The sequence below is a fragment of the Nomascus leucogenys genome, chromosome 10 (genome assembly GCF_006542625.1).
Source record: "Nomascus leucogenys isolate Asia chromosome 10, Asia_NLE_v1, whole genome shotgun sequence".
Classification (NCBI taxonomy): domain Eukaryota; kingdom Metazoa; phylum Chordata; class Mammalia; order Primates; family Hylobatidae; genus Nomascus; species Nomascus leucogenys.
Genome location: NC_044390.1, coordinates 92,845,518 through 92,867,597, shown reverse-complemented (window position 1 = coordinate 92,867,597; position 22,080 = coordinate 92,845,518). Strand labels below are relative to the sequence as shown.

The 22,080-nt window shown below is 39.9% G+C and overlaps 1 protein-coding gene across 1 annotated transcript in view; it reads right to left on the bottom strand.

The window, feature by feature from the left end:
• Window positions 1-22,080, bottom strand: part of LOC100606383 (transmembrane protein 132B) — a 494,015-nt gene that overhangs the window by 80,598 nt on the left and 391,337 nt on the right. Inside the window, exon 5 of the mRNA XM_030821671.1 lies at window positions 1,098-1,241. Coding sequence (XP_030677531.1) covers window positions 1,098-1,241 — 144 coding nt within the window. The remainder of the gene's footprint in view (window positions 1-1,097; window positions 1,242-22,080) is intronic.

Below are 22,080 nucleotides of genomic sequence, written 5' to 3'. Positions count from 1 at the left end.
AGGTCACAACAAGAAGAAGTCAACCCCTCCCAGACCATTTCTACCACAGGGAAACCCCTAAAAGTTTTCCTGTCTACCACGAAGTTCTCAATACCGAGACCAAGTTTCATGTAACCTCTAAACAAGAGCTGATAGAATGTGAGGAAGGGCAGAACTCTGAGTTAGTGTATTTTTCTAAAATAGCTGAATAGATTGGACTTAGGGGCTCTCTTAACAATTTAAAGGAGGAAGGATCAATCATTCTAAAAATTCAAATCCTTTCTCCCTGAGGTCTCTGCTGCAAAAGCAATGGCAACCAATGTGCTAAGAAAAAATAGGCAGAAATACTAAATTTGGTAGTTCAAAAAGGCCCCTTCAGAGAGCATGAAAAAAATATTGTCTGGTTCCTAGCAGAATTTGGAATCAGAAACATAGCTAATTTGAGTGAAGAATCTAGCAGAAATATCCCTAATTCCTAATTCCTAAACTGTATCCCACTGATTATATTTCAAATTAAGTTAGGTGGCACAGGGGTGAACTTATTTTTATTTTAATAGTTATTTATTTTAATGCATATTAAAAAATTTAATACACCAAGCTCATGGATTTTATTGTCTTATAATGAAGCTAAATTAGTTTTTAAGTTTGAAAAAGTAATGCATTTATTAGCACCACACTCTAACCCACTGAGCTAACTGGCCACCCCAAAGAAGCAAGGCATTTAAAGAAAATGTATTGAGTAAATAATATTATTAGGCACAGTGAGTTTGCAAAAAATGAGAAAGTCTTATTTGGATTGCTAAAGTTAGGAAAATATTGTCTTATGAGGAAAGATAGAGGGAAGAATGGGGAGACAAGAAAGGGGAGGAGAATAAATTCTTTCTGCTGGAGATTAAGTGTCAGGGATTCCCCTTTCCAGGGAGAGGGAAGCAGCAGCATCTGCTGCAGCTGATTCCAGGGAGTCTCTGTGGTCAGCTGTTTCCTCCTTCATGAGGTCATTCTGGCTTCCAGCCCTTTAGAGCATGGGATGCTCAGTCAGAACAAGACCTTGGAGGCAAAAGAAGGGGCGACAAAATGCTCTGAGCACTTAGGACAGCTGTAGATAAATCCCCCCTTACCTTAATGACGTCTTCATCGGCAGACTTGCATTCCACAGACTCAGACACATCGACCACAGAACCATCCTCCTGGACCCCCACGACTTTGATAGGAACCGAAACAGGCTTTCCGGTGAGAATGGCGGTGTTCAAAACCTCAGTGTCCTAAACAGGAGAGGAGAAGGCTCAGATCAGCAAACGCGCACACTACAGGGGCGAGCAGGAGAGGGGTGTCCATCAAGCTCCCTACTGCCTTCATTCTCATTCTGCAATTTAGACAGTTGTCTGAAGGGACAAAGCCACAAAGCTCACACAAAATGGAAGGTTCCAAACAATCGGACAGTGTTTCATCCCAGACTGAGATAATCAAACCTGATGGTTGGTTGGAATGTCTTCCCAGTCCCCAGGCGCAGGGTCGTTCTCCCTCTCCCTGACCTCACTGCCTCTCCCTTACTCCATCACCGCCACTCTCCGTCCCACAGACTCACACATAGCACACGAGTTCCTTTCAGTATTTTCAAATCTTGGCTCAAGGATCATTTGGGAAGTGACTGCCTATATTCTGGGCTTATTAACATAGTGAACATACACTTCATTGTGATTTTAAATTAGGAAAGACAACGGCAGAAACAACAGAAGAGCACGAGTCGAACATTACAAACCTCTGCACACCCAAGCTGACCACCACACCCCACCTCCCCGACACCTCCAGAATCTCCAGAGATCTCCCTCCAAACCCCGGTATTTTTAAAATGCTGACATGTGCGTTTCTCACTTCCTCTGTTGATTGATCCCCTCAGACTTCTATAGGTTCTAATATATGTTCATAGTTTATCTCAGTCTGCCAAATATTTGCCATCCCCATTGCCAACTTCCCTACTCAAGCCATCTTCTCTCAACTGGACAACCACAATGCCCTCCCCAACTGGTTTCCCTGTGTCCATTCTCTTTACAACAAAGATTATCTTTTTGTTTCAATATAATGCAGATTATTTCTTTCCTAGATTATAATTCTTTGAAAGTGTCCTGCTATTCTTAAGATAAAATCCAAACTCACGGACATGGACTGATCTGACCTTCTCACCTTTTACTCTCTCTCTCCTGCCCCTGTCTTTCTGTCCCTCACCACAGTTGAGCCCATTTACATCCCATCAACAGCATCTACCACAGGGTACTTCCCCTGTGCCTGGGTTCTCTGATCTGGAAAATGGGGATAATAAAAACAGCTCCCTTATGGGAACCTTATGAAAATTTAATAAATCAATCAATGTACAAAGCTTAGAACAGAACTGGTACATAATGGGCAACAAGCACACAATAAATCCAGCTGTTACAGTAAGTTCTCTACAGTATTTGCTCCATGAGTGAATTAAAGAACCACTGAGTAGATTCACAAGGGGACTGTGGTGGAGATGCCACTTCGCACTTGCCTGAAGAGAAAGAGAGTCAACCAGAGAAGATGGTAGACACCTGGGCAACACAGCCCAGCAATGAAAGTTCACCAAACATTCCACAATTGGCCTCACTAGAATGATCCAACCAGATAATTATTTCAGTGTCTCCCAGACTGCATCAATGAGATCCTTATTTCAGTATTGCTTTCACAGTTGGAGTCCCTAACCTTAGCTCAGGCACTAAGTGGATTCTAAGTCAGCCCCGCACTCTCTATTCCAAACTTGATTGTGAAGGCTTAATAGAGTAAGAGATGGAGTCAACCTTTAATAATAATAATAATAATTGCTAAAACTTAGCTATAATGTATGGAACAGGCACTGTTCTATGTGTTTTATATGTCATTACGTCCTCATTCAGTTTTCTCAACTCTCCCAAGGTAGTTACGGATATTATTCCCATTTTATAGATGATTTATTTTTCATTGATATTAAACCTGCAAATAATAGCTACTTGTTAACAGAAAACATCAACTTTGTAATGAATATTTAAAAACAATAACAACCCAATCTAAGAAATGTGAAAAATTAGGTTTGTTTTTTACATGTGTCCCCTCTTCTGGATGAAATTTTAAAGAGATAAATCCAAAAGAACAGAACTATACTCCATGTTCCTGAGCACTCCCCTCTGCCCAGGGAGCTTAATTCTGTGCACACTTACATGTATTTATATTAAAGCACATAGGACTGGAAGCACTGTGGAAGTTGAGATGAGAACTCACCTAGGTGGGGTAATGATATGGAAGTGGGAGTAATCTCATGAATACAAGGAACAGAGATTGTATCATAGTCCCCGAACAAACTGCTAAGTTCAACTCAATCATGCAGCTGAAAAAAAAAAATCAATACAGGTATTTTTTGTGTGTGGTGGGCAGGCATTGATTTTGTCTAATGAGCATCCCTCCTTCCTTCCTCTTTAGTGACAATGTTTCATTTTTTTTCTCTCTGTATCACCCGACTCCTGCCATCAGTGAATGTGGCCTGGGTGGCGCTGACCCCAGAACACCCAGTCAGACTTCGCAGAAGAGCACAAGACCAAAATACAGTCAATCTATTCTAGCCCTTGGCCCACAAAGACAGATTCAAGTGAAGCCCAAACAAAGAAAATCAGACAAGAGTAGGAGCTAGAAATATTCCTGGGAAAGATTTCTAGGTTCCTGAATCCAACTATACCTGAAGTCTGTTATCTTTGGAAATTTAGGTATACAAAATTAACTGTTTTACTAAAGTTAGTTTGAGTTGGGTTGTCAGTTGCAACTAAAATTCTTAACACATAAGGACAGGTAACAGGCTAGACACTAGGGAAAGAGAAAAGGTTAAACATCAATCTCTACTTTGTAGAAGCTCACAGCCTTCAAAGAAGACATTACAATATCTTTCCCAAATTGAGTTTCAAGAAAGGTGACTTTAATTTTTATAATAAATCATAACTGATGCAAACTTATGATTCTATTACACATAACTTTGCAACCATGTTTCCTCCTTCAGCTTTTTCATGGGTAGCTGAGATTTTTGTACCTTTTTTATCCTGTTTCCATCAACAGTCTCTCAAAAATCCCAAAGGCAATTCCTACCTACCTAGCACAATGAGAAAGCAATTTAGCATGGTAAATATTACATTGAAATTGTCCCCTGATCCCAGAGATGCTAAAAATTCCTAACCTATCAAAAAACCAAGTATTTTGTTCTCCTCCTATTTGTGTGAGTTCTAGGTTTCATGCTTTGAAGCATATTTATAGTACTTTATGACTATGTGTTTCCATTAATGTTGCATGTTAGGGTGATGCCAGTGAAAATGGCAGAGTCAAAACATCAGAAAATTCCCTTCTCCATAAAAGCAATGAGGAAACTGTCAAACAGTGTCAAGACCAACATTTTTATAACTCTGGAAATAAACCAAAGGTTTATAGGCAACCAGGAGATCATTTATTCAATAAAAAATGGCTGATTCTTGGTAAAAACAGAACTTTGTGACATTTTAACCTGACCTGCTTAAATCTCACACTTTCTCGTGCTGTAGTATCTTTGAAAAATAACAGCCCACATGGACAGTAAAAACCAGCAGTCTAGAAGCCACTGGAGGGGGCAGGTCAGGGCTGGAGATCTTTCAAAACCTCATTCCCAAATAATTGTAATTTATTGACTTGTCTAATGGTTCCCTGAAAAAAACACTTGCAAGGCTGTCGGTATTTGGCTTCACTCTCAGTTCACCCAGTGTGGGAAGCTCTTTCCCTAGAGATACTTGCCAGGCAACTGTTTGACTTTTAGCTGCCTGAGGCAGTGGATAACAGCTTAATCAAAAAGCTTCAAAGGAAAAGATGAAGAATGAGATGTCCATAGGGTCTTTGAAAGGCTATGGCATATTCCTGGGAATCTATAAGATCATAATCATACTTAGGGCTGTGTGCATGCCTAGAGCTGTGCTCATACATAGGAAAGATCAGAGAATAGACCTAAAGCTCTCACCTCTGGTTGATTTTGAGGCTCTGTGAAAGAAGGAAGTGAAAGCTAAGGCAGGTGTGAGGCATTTAAAGAAAACTGCCTAATCATTGGCTGACCACCAAGCTAACCAAGCAGAGACTTTATAGACTTTACAGAATTAGTTTGCAAAAGTCACTAAGCAATCAACAGCTACTACAACAAACAACAACAAAAACAAACTTAGGGAGGGAAGGAGAATCTGATTCCAAGAGTTGCCACATTATATTATTTTAAATGTCCAGCTTTGAACAAAAACTTATGAGACATGCAAAAAAGCAAGAAAATATGGTCCATACACAGGACAAAAAGCAATCAAAGCAAATTTTCCCTGAGAAAGCTAAGGTATTGGACCGACTAGACAAAGATAACAATTATTTTTAATTAAATGTTCTGAATATATTCAAAGAAATAAAGAAAATCACATCTAAAGTACTAAAAGAAAGTATGAGAGGCCAGGTGCGGTGGCTCACACCTGTAATCCCAGCACTTTTGGAGGCTGATGCAGGCAGATCATGAGGTCAGGAGTTTGAGACCAGCCTGGCCAACATGGTGTAACCCCATCTTTACTAAAAATATAAAAATTTAGCCAGATGTAGCTGTAATCCACACCTGTAATCCCACACTGTAATCCCAGCTACTTCAAAGGCTGAGGTAGGAGAATTGCTTGAACCCAGGAGGCATAGATTGCAGTGAGCAGAGACGGTGCTATTGCACTCCAGCCTGGGCCACAGAGCGAGACTCTATCTCAAAGAAAAAAAAAGCAAGTTATGAGAAAGCTGTCTCACCAAAGAGAGAATATCAATAGATATAAATTATTTTCTTAAATAATCAATTAGAAATTCTAAAGTTGAAAAGTACAATAACTGAAATGGAAAATTCACTCATGGGGCTCAACAGCAGATTTGAGCAGACAGAAAAAAGAATCAGTGAACATAAAGATAGGCTAATTAAAATTAAAATGCGAGGAGTATAAAGAAAATAGAATGAACAAAAATAGTATAAATACAGCATCAGAGATTTCTGTGATGCCATCAAGCATACCAGCATAAGCACAATTGTAGTCCCAGAAGAAAAGGAGACAGAGAAAAAGGAATAAATAATATTTGAGTAATTAATGGCAAAGGTGTCCCAGATTTTATTTAAAACATTAATCTGCACATCCAAGAGTTCAGCAAACTCAAAATAACCTCAGAGAGATCCACACCCAGACACATCATAATCAAACTGTCAAATACCAAAATACCATATAATATTGAAAACAGCAAGACAAAAATACCTCATTATATACAAGCAATCTTCAATAAGACTAAGACCTGTTGTATTATCAGAAACTGGAGGCAAAAAGGCAGAAGGATGACACATTCAACGTGGTGAAAGAAAAAAGACTGTCAACCAACAATTTTATATCCAGAAAACCTGTCTTTCAAAATAAAATGAAGAAGCTGTCATAAACCAAGAGAAACAGAAAGTGAGAGAGTTATTCACTAACAGACTCATCTTACAAGAAACACCAAAAGAAGACCTCCAGGCTCAAATGAAGGGACACCAGACAGTAGCTCAATTACACATGAAGGCATAGACAGCACCAGTAAATGTAACTACATTGATAAATATAAAAGACAGTACAAACATATTTTTGTTTGTGACATTACATTTCTTCTATCTTATTTAAAGGGGACTGCATAAAGGAATAATTATAGATGTTTGTTCATGGACACACATCTTGCAGAAAGATGCAATTTGTATGAAAAAAGCAGAGACAAAGATGAATGTTGTATAAAATGAGTCAATCAACATGAAAAAATAACAATTATAAAACAGATGCACCCTAACAACAAAGCCCCAAAATACATGAGGCCAAAACTGACACAGTTGAAGGAAGAAATAAAAAATTCAACAATATGAGTTGGAGACTTCAATGTTCCACTTTCAGTAATTAACAGAACAACTGTAATAAGATCAACAAGGAAAAGGAAGACTTTAACAATGCTATAAAGAAACAAGACCTAACAGACATCTATAGAACACAGTAGCCAGCAACAGCAGAATACACATTGTTACTGCATTTACATGGAGCATTCTCTAGGACATACCACAGGTCAGGCCATTAAACAAGTCTCAACAAATTTCAAAGGACCGAAATTATACAAAGTAGATTATCTGATATCAATAGAATGAAATTAGAAAAGAATGGGGTGGAAATCAAGAATATCTGTAAACATTCGGAAATTAAACAATCCTCTTTTAAACAACCAGTGTTTCAAAAAAGAAATCACAGGGGAAATCAGAAAATACTATGAGATGAGTGAAAATGAAAACACAACATTCCAAACCTTATGAGATGCATTAAAAGTAGTATTTAGAGGGAAATGTATAGCAGTAAATGCCTATATGGGAAAATTTAAATATCTCAAATTAATAACCTAGCCTTCTACCTTAGAGAACTAGAGAAAAAAGAGCAAACTAAACCTAGAACAAGTGCAAGGAAGACAATAATAATAGAGTAGAAAAAATAAGTATAGTTTAATAATAATATAAATATTATATCACATTATATTAAATATTGGTATTTACTATTAAATAATGTTATGTTAAATAATATTAGATATTATATTTCATATTTATATATTAATACAAAATAATAAATGACATATAATACAGAAAATCAATGCAATCAAACCAAAAGTAAGTTCTTTGGAAAAATTTTAAAGCTGACAAAACTTTAGCCAGACTGATGAGTGGAGCAGTGGGGAGGAGATTCAGATTTCTAAAATAAGGAATTAAAAAGGGGCTCAGTCTTACAGGAAAAAAAATTATAGAGGAATACTAGAGCATATGCCAAAAACTAGATGACCTAGATGAAAAGAGCAAACTCATAAAAAGACAAAAACTACCAAAAGTGGCTCAAGAGGAAATTGGAATTTCAATATCTATAACTGATAAAGAGATTGAACTAACGATTAAAAAATAAACTTTCCACAAAGAAAAGCTCAGGACCAGATGGCTTCATTAATAAAGTCTAACAAAAGCTTAAAGAAAGAGTAATATTAATTTTTAGAAATTCTTCACAAAATTAGAAGATGAAACAGTTCCCAGCTAATTCTATGAGGCCAGTATTACCCTAATTAAAAAAAAAAAAAAAGACATCACAGGAAAAGAAAACTACAGGCCAATATCCCTAATGATTATAGATGCCAACCCCACCACCCTGCCACACACACACGCAAAATACTAGCAAACAAACGGAAGCAACATTTTTTTTAAAGGACTAAACATCATAACAAGTGGGAATTATCCCAGGGATGCAGGATTGGTTCAACATATGAAAATTAATCAATGTAATATACCTTATTATAGGACAAAGGACCAAAATGCATGTCTGGATCATCTCAAGACATGTGGAAAAAAAGCATTTGACAAAATCCAACACCTTTTAATGATAAAATTACTCGATAAATTAGGAATTGATGGGAACTTCCTCAACATAATAAAGGCCATCTATGGAAAACATACAGCTAATATCACGGTGGTAAAAGACTGTAAGCTTTCTTAAGATCATGAACAAGACAAAGATGACTCTCACCACTTCTATCCAGTGTTGTACTGGAGGTTCTAGCCAAGGTAATTGGGGCGGGGGGGTGGATTAATTAAAATGAATCCAAAGAATCCAAATTGGAAATGAAGAAGTAAAACTATCTCTATTTGCAGATGACATGATCCCATACCTAGAAAATTCCAGAAATCCACAAGCAAACCATTAAAGCTAACAAAGGAGTTCAGCAAATTTCAGGATACAAGATGAAAATCTAAAATTCAATTTTATTTGTAATGAACAATACATAAATGAAATTAAGAGACTATCTTTATAATAGCATCGAAATTAATACATTACTTGGAAATAAGTTTAATGAAAGTAGTTGGTTAAACTTAAATATCTCACAAAGTATTATTGACAATTTTTTTAAAATACCTAAATAAATAAATAAAATGTATCCTATGTTCATAGATTGGAAAACTTAATATTGTTAAGATGTCAACACTCCCCAAAGAAATATACAGATTCAATGTAATTGCTATCAAAATTCCAGCTGCCTTTTTTCCAGAAATACACAAGCTAGCATTAAAATTCATATGGACATGAAAGAGGCAGAATAGCCATAGCAATCTTGATAAATAACAGTTGGAAGGCTCACACTTCCTGATTAGAATTGACTTTCCAGAAATAAATTCTCACATTTTCAGCAGATTGATTTTCAACAAAGATGTCAAGATAATTCAATGGTAGAAGAATAGTTTTTTCAACAAATGATGCTGGGATAACTGGATAACCACATAAAAAGAACAAAGTTGGATCCATACCTCACACCACATTCAATATTTAATTCAAAATATATCAAAGACATAAATTTAAGGGCTCAAACTATTAAACTCTTTAAAGAAAACTTAGGTATAAATCTTCATGACTTCAGACTCAGCAAATATTGCTTAGATATGACACCTAAAGCACAATCAACAAAGAAAAATAGACAAATCGTACTTTATCGAAATTAAAAACCTTTGTGCTTCAAGGGATAACACCAAGAAAGTAAAAGGACAATCCACGAATGGGAGAAAATACTTGCAGATAATATATTTGATAAGGGTCTAATGTTTGGAATATCTACAGAACTATTATACCACACAAAATAGACAAATACCCAAATTAAAAATGAGGGGACAGGATTTGAATAGATATTTTCCAAAAGAAGATATATTAATACAAGTGGCCAATAAACACATGAAAAGATGCTCAACTTCATTAAGGAAATGTAAACCAAAAAGAGATACCATTTCACACTGACTAGGACAGCTTTAAATAAAAAGACACAAAATAACAAGTGTTGACTGGCAAGAATGTGTGGAAATTGGAACTCTCGTACATTGTGGGGTGTAAAATCGTGTGACTGCTGTGGAAAAGTTTGGTGCTTCCTCAAAAGGTTAAACAGAGAATTACCATATGACCTAGCAATTCTACTCCTGGATATATGTATGTGTGTGTGTGTGTGTGTGTGTGTGTGTGTGTGTGTGTGTGTGTGTATGTGTGTGTGTGTATATGTATATATATGTGTGTATATATGTATATATGTGTATGTATATATATATGTATGTATATGTGTGTATATATCTGTATATATGTGTGTGTATATATGTATATATATATATATAAATGACTGCTAATAGGTTTGGGATTTCATTGGAGGAGTGATGGAAATATTCTAGAATTAGTGTTGATGGCTGCCAACCCTTGCGGATCAACTGAAAGCCACTGCATAGTGAAAACAAACAAACAAAAGATTGCAAGTTATTCTGAATAGTGAGGTAATGCCATATGTCCTGGCATTTCATGTGTTGGGAACATCAGTACAGATATCAGTAGAAAGTCTCATACCACTCCTCAATGCCAGTGATGATCCAGTGTTTTGTGAAAGAGGGACAACAACTTTGCCAATGAGAAACAATTTGGCAGAATATAAATAAACTCCAATAAGTAGATATAATACAGGGCATCTTCAACACCCTTTTTGACCCGCTGAAGTTTTACCAGGGTGAGCAACAGCCTCATACTCTAAGGCCATGAGAAGGATTCTTACATCAGGGAGCGAGCCACCCTAAATATTGACAGTATCTCCTTTCCTCTTCCTGTTTCTCAAATGGTCATGATTCCTTACATGACAATAGTTCTGTTAGCTTCTAATCTGTAGAGTCAGTTGAATCTTAGGGATATCTTAGATCTAGAAAGAACTGAAGAACACATTGCCTTAAAGTACCTTGTTTTATGAAGAAAAGATAGCAGCCACTCCTTCCACATTGGGAATCTGAAACCCCATTGGACGAGGTGAACTACCCACAGAAAATACCAAGGCAAAAGAGAACATCACAATCTGGTACCACATTTGAGAGAAAAGAATAATAATAGCTCTCATATAAGAGAGCATCTGCTATGTACTAGGGATTGTGACAAGGGCTTCATATTAATTAACGAGGTTGCTTCTATTATTACTTTCACTTTACAGAGAAGAATGTAGGAAATAAGGAATCTCTGATTGATTTAAAAAAAAAAAAAAAAAAAAAAAAAAACTGACTGCTCAGTAACTCCACCTATGGGTATCTTTACTGACAGAGATGCCCAAACAAGGTCATCAGTTCATGAAGGATATTCATCAAAGCATTGTTTCTAATATGAAAAGGTAAAAACTATCTAAGTATCCATTAGTTGGGAAATGGCCCAATGAACTTGGTACAGGTCCGCAGTATAAAATATTATGTAACAGATAACATGATGAATTGGACCCTATATTGGTTAAAAATAAGCTGGAGTACTTCCGTTTTCTTAGCTATAAAAAATTTTTTTTCCAAAGAATTCATAAAGATGGCATTAAATAAATAAAATTTCCTCACAAGCGCTCTTTTTGAGCACACAGTTTGATTGTATTTTACTGCCCATTTGAATTTGCCAATGAAACACGGGTGGAATTATGTGCTCATTTGAATCAGAAGCTCTAAGAACACAAGACCTCACACTCTCCCTTTCTATGCCATGGTGATGGTGGCTGCTCCATCATCCTGGCTCCCAAAGTGACCCAGAGCAAAATTCTCCAACTGATCTGTGTCAGACAGGAAGTGTGAGCACAAATAAACCTCTGTTGCTTTAAGCTATTAAAATTTAGGAGTCACAAGTAACTTTCGGCACATTATTTTGACTATGTACTCTCAGGCTAAAGATAAAAATAACTGTAAACACAGATTGAATTCTAGTTAGGTTTGTTTTCCACAGCAGTATGGGTTAGCAATTCTAAAACTGCTTTAGTATTCTAGGATTGAGCAAACAATATGTGTTGGGTAATGAGAGCCAGGATTCTCACTGCTAGAAAATTGAGTTTAAAAATGGAAAGGAGAAGGAGTTAGAGTGAACTCTGCAATCATGAACTGGGATGGGAAGTACCAGCACAAAATCACAGGAGCAGGGACATACATGTGCCTACCTATGTATAATGTGGGTGTGTATATATGTACACATGTATATAGCTTTTTCCTAGTTCTGTTCACTGAGAGGGCTTAGATATAATAACACCCCTTTAGCGATCAGCACACCTAGTACCCAGAATGCAGCTCTAAAAACCAATCTCCAATAAAAGAAAACAGAGCTCCTTAGAGAAATGGCTGATTTAAGTGCCAAGACAAAGAAAGTACAAGAACATGAGCCTAAAATATCATGTGGAGGCAGAAAGTAACAAAGTGCTCAAAAAAAATGTCAAAAGGACACAAGAGGCAGAGTGGAGGGGCACCCACTTCCAGTTTGGGACAATTTTAGCATCACAGTAAATAATCACAGTAGTCAATTATAATCTGTAGAATAAAATAAGCTTCTGAGTCTATATTGTTATAAACAAACAGTGAAGAAAGGAAGATTGATCCTTAGAGCAGAATTCCAGCTAATAAATATCAAAAGGAATGATGACACTAGAATACCACCACCTGGCAATCACCATTTATCACTGTAATTGTTTCACACAAGAATCATTAATGGGCTCTACTACTGATTGAAAGGATGATAAGAAACAGGACATTTTCATAGTGCCAAAGTATCTCTGTGAAAGAAACACTAATTTCAAAGGGAAAACAGTAACTTTATGGTGTCTAAACCTAGCATATACCACCTGTCTTGGTCCATTTTGTGCTGCTATAACAGAATGCCACAGACTGGGTAATTTATAAAGAACAAAATTTTTTTTTCACAGTGATAGAGGCTGGGAAGTCTAAGATCAAGGCACGAGCATCTGGTGAGGGCTGGCCTCTGCTTCCAAGATGGCGCCTTGAACGGCCTCGCCTCTGCAGAGGATTGCAGAAGGCAGAGGGCAAAAAGGAACGAACTTCTTGGTCAATCCCTTTTATAACAGCATTAATTCATTCATGAGGGCAGAGCTCTAATGACATAAACACCTCCCAAAAGGCTTCAACTCTCAATGATGTTGCATTGAGGATGAAGTTTCCAACACATGGATTTTGGGAGACACACTCAGACCATAACACCCCCTTTTCCATGTGATCAAAGACAACATCACTAGCAATGGGATAAATATGCATTGTATGTCCTGAAAAGCAGATAGCATCACTTCTGGACTGTTTTCAACAAAAATCATGTAAACTGAATCTAATAATAAGGAAATATCAGACAAACCCCAATATGGCACATTTTGTCCATTTCAAACATGTCACAGCCTAAAAGACAAAGACTAGGAAACTGTTCCAGATTAAAGGACACACCAAATGCAATGTGCGATCCTGAATTGAATCCTCAAACAGAAAAAAGTATTTTTCTTTTGCTGTAAAGGATATTAGTACAATAATAGATAAAATTTGAACATGGTCTGGGAACAAGATAACACTTTGCATTGACATTCATTTCCTGATACTGACATTTCACTCTACTTATGTAAGAGTTTTGAGGAAATTTACACAAACATATTTACAGAAAAAGGATCATCATGTGTGTAACTTACTCTCAAGCAGTTCGTTAAAACAACAACAATGTGTCTTTGTGTTGAAAGAGAGAAGATGCACATTTGGGGCATTTTGGTGAAGATATTTGGGAAACACATTTGTTCAGACTCAAAGATAAAACCAAGAGAACAGACAACGGAGATGAATCAATAAATAAATGCACAAAGATGCAGGATGTGGTAAGTGCCTAACAAACATAATTAGTGACAACTACTTTTTCTTAAACACTTAGATAAGTTCCAGGCAGTGTGCCAAGTTATTTACATGCATTATCTGTTAATAATAATGCATATTTGTAACAATAAACTACAATAGGTATCAGTATCTGATAACCAACAAAGTGCCCAACAACAGTGCCTGGTATATTGTAAGTAATTGATAAACACTAACTGGTCTTATTAACATCTTATGTAATCCTCAAGCATCCCTACTGAAGCATTACTATTTTTATCCTCATTTTACAAATGAGGGAACTGAAGCTGAAAGGTTCCATGATTTGGCCAGAATCACCCTGCTGCTAAGCTGCAGAGCCAGGATGGGAGCAAAAACATTTGACACCAGAGCCCCCGATCCCGGCTGCTGCGCTGGGTCTCCTCTCAGCTCCTCACTTGGAAAATAAACCTAACAATCCCATTTCTTTTCCCAACTCAAAAGAAAGCTTTCAGCCTAAAAGATAGCTTTATACAGATTTTTTAATTTGAAATTTTTAAAAATATGTTTTATAGATACAAAACTTAGTTTTTAGTAGAAACAGCTAAGTAGCCACAAAGGCCCAAGTCACGACCACGTGTGACTTCCAGTGTGTTCCACTCCAGCTGCTCTTCCAGCCTGTGAGGTTCTGGCTTACAACCCCAAGGCCTGGCCACCTACACTCTTTGATCCCTGGCACAGAAATGGCAGCCTCTGAGTAGGAATCTAATTCTGACCACATTGGGCCCTCAGACACCTTGACTTCTGATTTTTAAAACTGCAAGGCAGATGTAAATTTCACTCAGAGATAAGCAAGGATGTTGGCTCCAATTTAAATATTGATTTTTCAATCCCACTGTTGTGTATTATATAACGCTGAAATCAGCCAGCTCCCCCAACTTGATGGCTATTTTTAGACTCAGATCATTTATTATCCACAAGGCAGTAAGTGATTTCAAAATTCAGCTCTTTCTGAGTCTCTGAATAACACAAGGAAAATTATTTCAAATAGAATAGCACTCAGAGAGAGAGAGCAATAAAATGTGGCTCTGTTAAGGACTGACCTGTGTCTCCTAGGTGGTAACAACGATGGAAGAAGCAAAGGCTGGTGGGGATGAGCTTTATCCAGTGCCCAGGTAAGTTCATTAACCAGTAACTAAGAGCAGTGAGGTGGTAAGTGCTGCTTAACTGACACGAGTAGGGGTCGCTCACAGGGAACATGGGCATCCAGTAGGCCTTACAAGCAAGTTTACCTCACAGGGAAGGAGAACAACAGTTCCTCCACTGCTGAAACAACAGACTGCAAATACGTAAGGCCCTACAGCTCTCAGTACATATGGAGGTTCTACAAGAAGTGGAAACTCAACCAGTTAAAGTCACCAGACTGCAAACTTCATGGGGACAAGGACCAGGTTTCTTTTTTCCCATTGCCTCACATACTGCCTAGGGTGGAGTAGGATCTCAAACGTGGCTAAATGCAGGTAAAACCGTTCAATAGTGACATAAGGAGCATCTTATGGAAACCTTCCTTCCCTTCTCCCCCAACACTATTATAATAGTGACAAGGCTCCATGTCGCCGCTTTATGCAAAATGGCCTCCCCCTTCAAGCCACCATGGATTGGTCCAGATATGAGTAATGAACCATGCTGAACCAATGAGCCCTTTCTGTAAAGAATGTGGAATGAAAATGAAGAGATTCCAGCCTCTGACGCCTCTCCAGAAAGTAAGGAATATAAACTAAGAAGCAGTTGTTGGCCATTTTCTGCCAGGAGAGTGGCAAGCAGAGAGATGGGTGGGTTGGTCAAGCTTCCTAAGGAGCTCCCGTGCTGGTTCCAGTTCATTCCTTGTGCCCCGCTCCTTCCCTGCCCTTGGATTCCAGGATGTGTCCTCATCATTAATTCTCCTTTATGCTTTCATCAGCCCTAGTTGGTTTCTGTTACCACCAGAAGAGTCTTAACCAAGAGCTCTAAAAATATCCATGCCCCCTGCAACCTAAGTCCCATAGGGAAGGTAAGTGGGACACTGATAAAAGTAGCCCATGGTAACAAGAACATCCTCAGCTGCACAAATGTTTCACCTCATCAGCTGCAGTTGGACACCAGATCTCGAGCCCATCCCTCAAGGAACCTGCAGCTAAGTGCTAAGAGGGCATCCGAGGCCACTGTGACGGGCACTGAACTCAGAGTCAAAAGACCTGGATGCTGCCACCAACTTCCTAGGTGACCCTGGGGCAGCAATAATCTTTTCTGTAAGGTGGGATGATAATATCCAGCATACAGCTTCCTGGGGATAGGAAGATGCTTTGGGGAAGCAATGGTGATACCGCTGAGTGACTGGGGGAAATGCCAGCTTGGGAACTCCCAGTAGAGCTGGGGCGTAACACAAATGCCCACAAAGGCCAAGCAGGCAACGGACATGAGCAGAGCAGCCCAGACAGACACTGAGACAGAAAGAGCAATGCCCAGAGCAGCTACTGTCATTACCCAACTTTACAGAAGAGGAAACCGAGGCTCTTGAGGTCACCCACCAAGTTAGCTGCTGAGTTGGGACTCGCCCAACTCCAAAACACATGCTCTTGATCACTGCCCCAGAGAACTGGGTGGGAATCACACTGCAAAAGGATACAATTGCTGTGGTCATCGAGGTCAGAGATAAAGTGTGATGGTTTTTACTCTGTTGGTACCAGAGTAGAATTATACCATGTCATAGTAAATTTTGCATTTAGCAAGAGACCCACATAAAGGGCAAATAATTAATCAAAGTAAATGTGGTCACTCAAATCATGACCAGCTACACACCCGCTTCTTTAGGATATGCAGCAAATGGAAGCCATTGTGACCTACAAAGTGAGTGGTAAAAGCTCTGAAATTAGTATTGGATATTTAAACAAGAACCATCAAAAGAGCCAGAGGGGGAAAAAAAAAGTATGAGACACTTCAGGAAATTCTATCCACGGCTCAGTCTCTGTATCTGATAGTATATAAGAAGGAGGCAGAGTGAGGCTGTGATGATCTGTCGGCACTCGGCACCCCAGTCTCCATCTGACGAGGCTGATAAGGGCTGACCTTGAGAACAGGGTCTATCAGGCATTGCATGGGGGGAAACCTCTGGTGCTGGGCCAAAGGGGAGGGGCTGAAGATTCATGGACAGACTCCTCCTTGCAGTGAGAAGAAGAAAAGGAAGAAGTGCTGGAGGGGATGGATACCCCATTTACCCTGATGTGATTATTATGCATTGCGTGCCTATATCAAAACATCTCATGTACCCCATAAATATATATGCCTACTCTGTGCTCACAGAAATTAAAAGTAAAGAAAGGAAAGGGAAGAGGGAGAATGAGACAGAGAGCTAGATACACAGACAAAAGCACAGAGCCCACAGCTTATATGCAACACAGAAAAACAGATCGAGACAGAAGACAAAACACACATGTTTAAACAAAGCTAGACAGACAGAATGAGATGAGTTAGAAAGATGGGGTGCTGGAGCTTAGAGACACAGAAAGCCAGAGTCATGGAGACAATGAGAGGGTCAGGGAGAGAGACAGACGCATGCAAGGTTAGACCCTGGGCTGGCTCCGAGAAGTCCTTCCTCCCTCTGCCTCTACCAACCCAGGTGGGCCCTGTTCATTCACACGTCCCAGCTCCAGCTCTGAGTAATAATTATGTGTGTATTCTCTAATTCCTTGCACCACCTATTATACTAGCACTCCTTCAATTAGAACTGTAACCTGTTAAAAACATTTCTTTGTTGCCTGGGGGAAAAAAAAAAAGTCTTCTCATCCAGCTTGAGCCACATTAAAATTTCACACAGCTTCTGGCTGTCACAGGACCGGCAAGCAAATGGCACCTGTTCAGTTAAAACCTAAACCTGAGTGGATGGCATTACAGAGAGAAATGGTCGAGGAAGCACTTAGCACTATCAAAATCCAAGCCCGAACTCATAACTTTGTTTAAATATGGATAAGCCTTCCTGTATCATTCCTGTGAGCTGACTGGTGCCTTGGTGACTACGGTGAGCAGGAAGAGCCTTGGCTGGGGGCTCCACTGGTCCCCAGTCCTTGGATTAGGCCCCATGGACCGATGGGGGAAGCAGAGAGGGAAAGAGATGCGTGGGGCAGGGGTCAGAGCAAGAAGGAGATGAGGAAGGAGAAAGGAAGGGAGACAGGGAAAGGGAGAGAGGGGAGAGAGCATAGGGTCCTAAAGAGAGAGAAAGAGACCGAGATATATAGATAGAGACATTAGACAGCTCTATAGACAGAATGACAGCGAAAGAGACAGATAGAGAAAGACAGGTGTGGTGAGACAAATTGAGAAGAGGGCAGAGGGCCATGGACAAATGGAGGGAGACAAACAATGAGAACTAGAAAGTCAGCCAAGTGAAAGCAGGCTGTGGCTGTCACCAAAAAGACAGCCGGGTGCAGTAGCTCATGCCTGTAATCCCAGCACTTTGGGAGGCCAAGGTGGGCAGATCGCCTGAGGTTAGTCATTCAAGACCAGCCTGGCCTACATGGTGAAACCCCATCTCTACTAAAAATACAAAAATTAGCCGGTGTGGTGGCAGGCACCTGTAATCCCAGCTATTCCGGAGGCTGAGGCAGGAGAATTACTTGAGCCCAGAAGGTGGAGGTTGCAGTGAGCTGAGATCGCATCCAGGAAAAGAAGAACAAAAGAGGAGAAGAATAGCAGAATGGTGCAGCAGAGAAAAGAGAAGGAGCATCTGTGTGCCGAGAGGAGTTCAGCTGGGGGCAGTCGGAGAGGACATCGGACACTGGACAGCCAAACTCCATGGGAAGATCATCTTCCCACTCCATCCCCTTTCCAGCTCCCCATCCATCCTGCTGAGAGCCACTTCCACCACTCAATAAAACCCCCACATTCACCCTTCAAGTCTGTGTGTGACCTGATTCTTCCTGGATGCTGGACAAGCACCTGGGTACCAAGGGGACACTGAGCTGGTTAACACTTCAGCTGTCACAGATGGCAAGGCTAAAAGAGCACACTGTAGCACATGCACACTTGGGCTTCAGGAGTCACAGGTCCCACCCCTGGATGCTGCTGTGGGGCCGGAGCCCAGAGGCACTTGCCCCAGATCCTGCACCTGCCCGTCTGTGTGTACCCCCTCGCATAGGGGGTTTGAGCATGCATGGCAGCTCAACAGACAAGCCACAATTCTGTCTCGCATCCTACGAGGGGGGTCAGGGAACTCTCCTGTTTCAGCTGGACTTGGGGTGCAGGCAAAGCCTCAGGCACAAATCCTGCTCTGTCACTTCAGAAAGTCATTTAAGCTCCCTCTCACTCACTCTCTTTATCTGTCAAGGGTGATCACAACTGTACCCATGCCTCAAGAAGTCAGGAGTATTAATTAAGGCAATGCACTTAAAACACTTGGAACAATGTCTGGCCCTGAAGAACGTGCTCAAAAAAGGTTAGTTATTGGTTGTATTCCTCCTCCACCCACCTCAGTTTTTCATGGAAAACCCCTACTCATCCTTCTCACCTCCCACACAACATTGTTTCACAGTCAGAATCAACCGCTTCCTCAAATATGCCCCATAACACTCTGTAAACGCCCCCTCTTAGCATATGCTAGCAGGGTTTGCGTGGCTGTCTCTCAGATATGTTTGTGTTTGTGCTTTTGAATGCCTGGGTTCTAGCACAAGTTTGGGAATATGAAGAACGTTTGAACAAATTAGTAAAGACCAACATAATTATAGAACCCACTGAACCTACACAGTAAAGTGGCAAGTGCTGGTGAATTAGGAGGAGGAAAAAACAAGAGGTCACATCCTTGAAAAGAAAAGATCCAAAGAGTTCCTTAAGCCCTTCAATCCTGGGCCTATCCTATTCCCCTTAAATACAAAACTCACCACAGAAGAGCTTGTCTAATTAAGAAGCCTTCAAGAACAATCTGTCTTATGGACAGAAGAGAAGGCTGCACATCCTTCTGAGAAAACCGAACAGAAAACAACCCTTTTTCCACTCAGTGCATCTTAGAATTTCTATCTCAAGAAAACGCTGAAAGGAGGAAGCAAGAAGCAGAACTCTATGAAAATTACATCCTATTCTCTGTTTTTTCACATTGAACGCACCAAGAGCAAATGTGTTATGTCAGTATTGAAGCCATTCTTCCAATCTGTGTGACAAATTATTCAACATCTTTTCCTTAATATACATAAGCATTGATTAATATATAAAATAAGCAGTTTGCTATTTTATTATCATTCAAAGTAACTGCTGTGTTGCCCTCGCTCTCATGAATAGTGTTTCAGGACTCAAATTAATGAAACTGCTGGCTGCAAATCTATTTTTGTCTTCACAGCTGTATTATATCAAATCTAGCTGTACCCTTTCTTTGCCTAAGTCTTCAAACACATGAGTGGGCTTGTATTAGTTTCTCAGGGATGCCTTAACAAATTACTGCAAACTTTGTGGCTTAAAACAACGGAAATTTATTCTCTCACAGTTTTGCAGGCCAGAAGTCTGAAATCAGGGTGTCAGCAGGGCCACACTTCCTCCGACGGCTCCAGGGAGGAAAGCTCTCTTGCCTCCTTCAGTTTCTGGTGGCTCCAGGAGTTCCTTGGCTTCTGGTAGCATAACTTTCATCTCGAGGTGCCTGCATCTTCACATGGCCTTCTTCTCTATATTTCTCCTTTGTCTGTGTATCTTAAGCCCCCTCTCCTTTTTTCTGATGAGAACATCAATTATTGGATTTAGGCACCACCATAAATGCAGGATGACCTCTTCTCAGGATTCTTATTCACTTTTCAAAGGGTCTATGGGAACACCTCACTTACTGCACCACACAGATACTGTGTTCTTTTTTTTTTTTTTTTTTTTTTTTTTTTTTGAGACGGAGTCTCGCTCTGTTGCCAGGCTGGAGTGCAGTGGTGTGATCTCAGCTCACTGCAACCTCTGCCTCCCGGATTCAAGCAATTCTCCTGCCTCAGCCTCCCAAGTAGCTGGGATTACAGGCGCATGCCACCAAACCCAGCTAATTTTTGTATTTTTAGTAGAGACAGGGTTTCACCGTGTTGGCCAGGATGGTCTCGATCTCTTGACCTCGTGATCCACCCACCTCGGCCTCCCAAAGTGCTGGGATTACAGGCATGAGCCACCGCGCCTGGCCAGATACTGTGTTCTTTACAAATTGAAGGTTTGTGGCAACTCTTCATCAAGCAAGTCTATCAGCACCATTTTTCCAGCAGCATGTGCTCACTTAGAGTCTCTCTGTCACATTTTGGTAATTCCCAAAATTATTTCAAACTTTTATTATTATTATTATCATTATATGTGTTATGGTGATCTGTGATCACTGATCTTTGATGTTCCTATTGTAATTCTTTTGAGGGTGCCACAAACGATGCCTATGTGAGATGCAAACTTAACAGTGTGTTCTGACTGCTCCACTGACCAGCCATTCCCCTGTCTCTCTCCCTCTCCTTCGACCTCCCTATTCCCTGAGACGAGACATGCAATACTGAAATTAAGTCTGTTAGTAACCCTAATATATTAGTCTGGTATCATGCTGCTGATAAAGACATACCCAAGACTGGGTAATTTATAAAGAAACTCACAGTTTCATGTGGCTGGAGAGACCTCACAACCATGGCATAAGGTGAAAGGCATGTCTTACATGGCAGCAGGAAAAGAGGGAAAATGTGAACTAAGCAAAAGGGGTTTCCCCTTATAAAACCATCAGCTCTCATGAGACTTATTCACTACCATGAGAATAGTATGGGGTAGTGATTCAATTATCTCCCACCAGATCCCTCCCACAACATGTGGGAATTATGGAAGCTACAATTCAAGATGAGATTTGCGGGGGACACAGCTAAACCATATCACCTACAATGGCCTGTAAGTGTTTAAGTGAAAGGAAGAGTCCCACATCTCTCACTTTAAATGAAAAGCTAGAAATGATTAAGCTTCATGAGGAATGCATGTCAAAAGCAGAGAGGCCAAAAGAGAGGCCTTTGGCACGAAACAGCCAAGTTGTGAATGCCAAGGAAAAGTTTCTGAAGGGAATCAGAAGTGCTAACTCCAGTGTACACGCAAATGGTAAGAAAACAAAACAGCCTTAATCCCCATATTCTCTTATGTGGAAAAATGTTAGTGGCCTGGATAGAAATTTGAACCAGCCACAACGTTCCCTTCAGCCAAAGCCTAATTCCAAGGTCCTATCTCTCTTCAATTCTATGACGGCTTAGAGAGGTGAGGAAGCTGCAGAAGAAAAGCTGGAGGCTGTCAGAGGTTGGTTCATAAGGCTTAAGTCAATAAACTGTCTTCATAACATAAAAGTACAAGGTGAAGCAGTGAGTGGTGATGGAGAAGCTGTAGCA